General features: G+C 49.5%; 1 protein-coding gene across 2 annotated transcripts; it reads right to left on the bottom strand.

Annotated features, from left to right (window-relative positions):
- Positions 1 to 450: 450 nt before the first annotated feature.
- LOC128116358 (keratin, type II cytoskeletal 6A-like) lies at positions 451 to 5,159 on the bottom strand. 2 transcript variants are annotated; one of them, XM_052747534.1, is made up of 9 exons: positions 4,653 to 5,159; positions 3,890 to 4,104; positions 3,519 to 3,579; positions 3,277 to 3,372; positions 1,930 to 2,094; positions 1,386 to 1,511; positions 1,024 to 1,244; positions 782 to 816; positions 451 to 683 (listed from the first exon to the last, which is right to left on the bottom strand). In XM_052747534.1, the coding sequence occupies exons 1-9, from the start codon at positions 5,157 to 5,159 to the stop codon at positions 451 to 453; spliced, it is 1,659 nt and encodes a 552-aa protein (XP_052603494.1). The 2 variants fall into 2 exon arrangements, with proteins under 2 accessions (XP_052603494.1, XP_052603493.1); XM_052747533.1 differs by having other exon boundaries at positions 737 to 816.
- Between the last annotated feature and the right edge of the window lie 232 nt (positions 5,160 to 5,391).

Consider the following 5,391-nt stretch of genomic DNA (forward strand, 5'->3'; position numbering starts at 1 on the left):
ATAACTTTAATGCCATCCATCATTTTCTAAATCTGCTTTATTTAGGAGTTACAAGAAAGCAAAGAGCTGAGAAAATATCCCATGGATATTCTGTACACCCCCCAGTTAGTCACAACATTGGAACCCAGGAAGGGATTCCCAGCATGAAAGGGGCAGAAATGATTTTGTTGTCATACCTAGCCAAAAAGATAGAACTTTAGGAGCAAGCACCTGCTAATGAAGTGACACAGTGAGTGACAAGTTGTAAGGGATCATGGTGTGAAGTCAGAGGATGACAATCAGAAGATGAGTCATGGGGACCCAGCAGGGACAGACAGAGGAGCCACAAGGACTCAGATCCCCAGCCCAAACCAGAGAGCAGAGGTGGGAGGCCAGCAGGGACAGTCCCTGAGCACAGGGCTCTGCAGCCAGGGGTCTGGGGATCAGGGACCAGCTCTGGTGGCAGGGACTTTAGTGCCTGTAACTCTTCCTGCTGGAGGAGGTGCTGGTGTACTTGATGTTGGGAGAGCTGCCACCAGAGGAGCTGAGGCCACCACTGATGCCTCTGCCACTGCCAGAACTGAAGCCACCTCCAAGGCCATGGATGCTGCTGTAGGAGTAGCTGCTGCCTCCTCCCAGGCCCAGGCTGCTGCTGGCACCACCTGGGCTGCCATAGCCGCTGGACATGGTGGACTGCACCACAGCTGTGGAGGAGGGAGGGTACAAGGGACACCGTGAACCACTCTGTCCGGGTAGCCAGGCACAAGCCAGGACAAGGGGAGGTGGGCAGCAGAGTACTTACAGATGTTGACTGGTCCAACGCCTTCACCATTCAGCCTAGAAGAGAAACAGCAGGTGAGAACCAGGGAGCCATCACCTCAGTCCCTGTGGGAACTCTCAATCTGGTGACAGTTCACAGAGAATCCCTGGCAGAGGGTTCCTGAATGGAGCCATTGTGGCCACAGCTAGTGCTCCCTCATCTTGTGCTCAGTGCCTAGCATCATGGAGGTGTCCTCAGGGGCTGGAGGAGGGGTGAATACTCACCTGTACTCCTCTACTTCCAACAGCGTCCTGTAGGTGGCGATCTCCACATCAAGGGACATTTTGATATCCATGAGCTCCTGGTAGTCCTTCACCATCCTGACCTTGTCCTGTTTGGCCTTCTGCAGGGCATCCTCCAGCCCCTCCAGCTTGCCCCTGGCATCCTTGAGGGCCATCTCCCCTCGCTGTTCAGCCTCAACAATGTCAGCCTGCAGGTTGGCACACTGGGCAGGGAAAGTAAGAAAAACAAACTTGAAGTGTGGTTCTCTTGAGAGGGTGAGCCCAAGATCTTTGTTCCCAGTGAGCAAGAATCTAGAGGATCAGAAAAAATGGCAGCAACCTCTGAATTTTTCTGTCCATTCTACCTGTTCCTTGACGTTGTTAATCTCAGATCTCAGACTCTGAATCATGCGGTCCATCTCAGTGATCTCCTGCTTGGTGTTGCTCAGGTCATCCCCATGTCTGCGCCCTGTGACCTTCAGCTCCTCATACTGAGGGTCAATAGAAGAGAGAACATTTACGTGAGTTTTACATGCAAATGCAAATTCACACTTCTGTGGCATGCAGTATCATTGGTGTAATGGCTTTCCCTCAAGAGAACCTGTAGAAGAACAGGGCTACATGGTTCTCTTGAGGACTGAACATGTTCTGTGTAATCTCATGAGGATCAGTATCCTTAGCACAGCTCAAGCAAAGAGAGCATGGACACCACTTATGGCAACTTTCCATCTACCTCTGGGTTCTCTTGATCCTTGGACTACAACATAACTGTAACACAAGTGTAAGGTCCATTTGCCATTACAGGATCCAGGTTCTTCTTAGTAGCTCTTCAACCTCGAATGATGTCAGAGACTTACAGATTCATTTTGAGTCCAAGATACTCTTCATCAGCCTCCATTCAATACTCACTTTCCTCTGGTACCAAGACTCAGCCTCTGCCCGGCTCTTCTGAGCAGTCTCCTCATATTGGGCCTTGACCTCAGCAATGATGCTGTCCAGGTCCAGGCTACGGTTGTTGTCCATGGAGAGGACCACAGAGGTGTCTGAGATGTGAGTTTGCATCTGAGACAGTTCCTATAGAACAGAAAGAGGCAACGTCAGCTATGGATGTGAGGATTACAGATGTTCCCAACGCCCCACTCTCAGTTTGTACAGGAGAAAATAAAGGGAATGGGGACAGAGTGGAAGAGGGAGAAGGACAGAGGTATTGACTACCCAGGGTCCCCGGGAATTTGCTACATCTGGTGTGGGATATCTAAGGGATAAAAATCTACATACACTATGCTTTTATGTATGTTAACTTTATTCCTCTAGGACAAAATTCTAGTAATACAGCTAGAGCTTTGTCAGGCATTTAGAGCAGGAATAACTCTAGATGCACCAAGCTCCTTATCCATCTACCTTATTTCTCTGGGATAAAATCCTGTCTCCATAGCTTCAGTTCCATCCGGTTCCCTTTTATAGTCCTGCTAACGACTAAGCTCTTATGCTTCCAGCCTCATCTTTGTCCTCTGTTTCCTCCTTCTCCATCTCTCCTACTCTCTAATCCTGGCTCTCAGAAAACTCTACCAGATATCTGCTTTACCCTCTACAGAAACTCTGTCTTCCTCTCTTCTCTCTGGCCATGCCATTCTGCCTGTTTCTACAGAAAATGTCTGCCCCTTCTCCCCTGGCCACATGGTTCTCTCCCTCCTCTTGAATGTTCCTCTACCTTCCAACTTGATATACAAACCCTCCTTTGTTCTCAGTCAACTGCTCTGGGCAGCCACTAGGCCTGGAAGCAGGGGATTGTCTCAGCTTCATTGGCACAAAAGGAGGGCTATGCATCTCCAGCCAGCTTGTCTCCCAGGCTCAATGGGGGAGTTAGTAACCTAGAAGTTCAGTACGACTGGGGAGCTGAACTGTGAGCCAAATGGTCTGGAAATATTTGGCACTCAAGAATTTCATAGCAGAAGACAGCTGAAATATTAAAAGCTGGATAGCACCAAATATTCAGGGTAAATGGCTTGCCTTTAGACAGACCCTTGGCCAGTCAAAGTATAGCTTTAATACACAGCTGAATCTCTATAATATATTCTTGTGGCTTGCCACAAAAAGGAACACACACACACACACACACACACACACACACACACACACACACACACACACACACTCAGAGAGAGAAAAAGAGAGAGAGAGAGAGAGAGAGAGAGAGAGAGACAGACAGACAGACAGACAGACAGACAGACAGACAGACAGAGAGATGTGACTTACTGCATCATAGAGAGCTCTCAGGAAGTTGATCTCATCTGTCAGACTGTCTGTCTTGGCTTGCAGTTCAACCTTATTCATGGAGGCAGCATCTACATCCTGAAAAGAGTCCACAACATGGAATCCAGTTAACTCTCTTGTCCAACCCTCCATCTCCCTGGCAATCATTCTCTGGAATGGACCAGACATGCAAAGCATATGTTTCCATCAGCAGGGAAACCATCCCTGTGACTTAGTCAGCTCACCTTATTCAGGGTCACAAATTCATTCTCTGCTGCTGTGCGCTTGTTGATTTCATCTTCATATCTATAAGAGGGAGGGTTCAACACATTGTAGCCAGTGGGTAGATGGCATCACAGGCAGCCCCTTGGCCCTACCCCAACTTCTATATATGCAATATATCCAAATCACACTAAACATACGTTTTTTGTTATTGAATATTCTTTTTCCCCCTATCCTCCTACAACCCCCCAGGGTCTTATTCTCTTGCTGTTGGGCAATAAATTGTCATTTCATCATTATGACTGAGCTTTCTTAATTCATGGAGTCTGGGTCTGGATTTGGGCCTCCATTATCATGAACTTTGGCAATCTGAGTTCTTCTTTTGTTAACTCACTTGTTCTTGTAGTCCTCCACTGTATCCTGCATGCTCCTCAGCTCTGAGTCCAGGTGGCCCCTCTCTCCAATGATGCTGTCCAGCTGTCTCCTGAGGTTGCTGATGTACTGCTCAAACAATGGCTCCGGGTTCTGCCTCACAGTCTTGGTGCCTTGCTCCTGCAGCAGGGTCCACTTGGTGTCCAGAACTTTGTTCTGTTGCTCTAGGAACCTCACCTGGAGGGGCAGAGTGTGAGAAGAAGTTTTAGTTTCATTCTTCAGTGACCCCTTCATTAGTGTGACTCTCCTCTCAGGCTGTCTGCGTAGACCCCTTCAGTGTAGTACCTGGCCCCGGGTCTACAGGGACAACCAGAGTGAAGCTCCCAACATCATCCCTGTAAGGAAGGCAGAGCTCTCAGGCAGGGCACAGGCAGCCTAGCAGTGGCTCCCTAGAGTATGGTTCCTTTAGTGTGACTGGGATGGCTCCCAAACTGCCCTGTAGAGACTTCTCCCTCAGTACAATCCTCTGTGATAGGAGGCCAGAGCTCATATCAGCCCACTGGAATCAGACACCCTTATGGGGCAACCTCTGAAAGAGAGGAACTCTGACCCTGATTGCCAGCTGCCAGACTAACTAAAGAGGAACACCAAGCCAGGATAGAGTCAACTAGAATCAATGGCTGTGCTTGAGCAAAGCCTCAAGTATCTTCATCTGAGACCCCTGCCTTTGGCACTCACTGGAGTCTACTCCTGTGTAGATTGCTCTAGCAAGAACCACATCTCACCTTGTTGATGAAGGAGGCAAACTTGTTGTTGAGGGTCTTGATCTGCTCATGCTCCTCAGTCCTCACCCTCTGGATGGTGGGGTCAATTTGCACGTTCAGAGGAGTGAGGAGACTCTGGTTGATGGTGACCTCTTGAATGTCTTCAGGGGGCCACACAGGCAATCCAGAGCTCCCACAGCCACCACGAAAGCCAGCTCCACCACCGAATCCAATGCCAGTGCCGACTCCTCCTCCAAAGCCGAAGCCTCCTCTAACTTGGCTACCATAGCCTCCTCCAATGCCACAGCTGCCCCCTCTGATGGAGATCCTCTTGGAGCTCCCCACACCATAGAGGCTCCTGCTTCCAAAGCCAGCTCCTCCACACATGGCCCCAGAGCCACCGCTGCCTCGGGAGCGGCACACAGACACACTGCTGAAGCCAGAGCGGTTGAGCCCAGGGACTCTGGCTGAGCCGGCACTGAAGCCTCGGTGGCTGGTTTGACTCCTGATGGTGGATTTGGTAGACATGGTTTCTGGAGATGAGAAGTCTGTGAAGTGGAGAGACTGCAGGGAAGAACTGAGCAGATGAGCGGGATAGGCTCTGGGCAGCTGCTTATATATAGTATAGATGGGCTGGTACTGGTCCTAAAGTGAGCTTGCAGAGTGGGAAGGGCAGGGATTTACACGCACAGTGAGCTTATACCTAGATTAATCAAAAATGTTGTTTAATTTTGAGGTTGTGGTTTTGACTTCCTTTAGT

This window comes from Peromyscus californicus, unplaced genomic scaffold, assembly GCF_007827085.1.
Source record: "Peromyscus californicus insignis strain IS unplaced genomic scaffold, ASM782708v3 Scaffold_20__1_contigs__length_68692818, whole genome shotgun sequence".
NCBI lineage: Eukaryota > Metazoa > Chordata > Mammalia > Rodentia > Cricetidae > Peromyscus > Peromyscus californicus.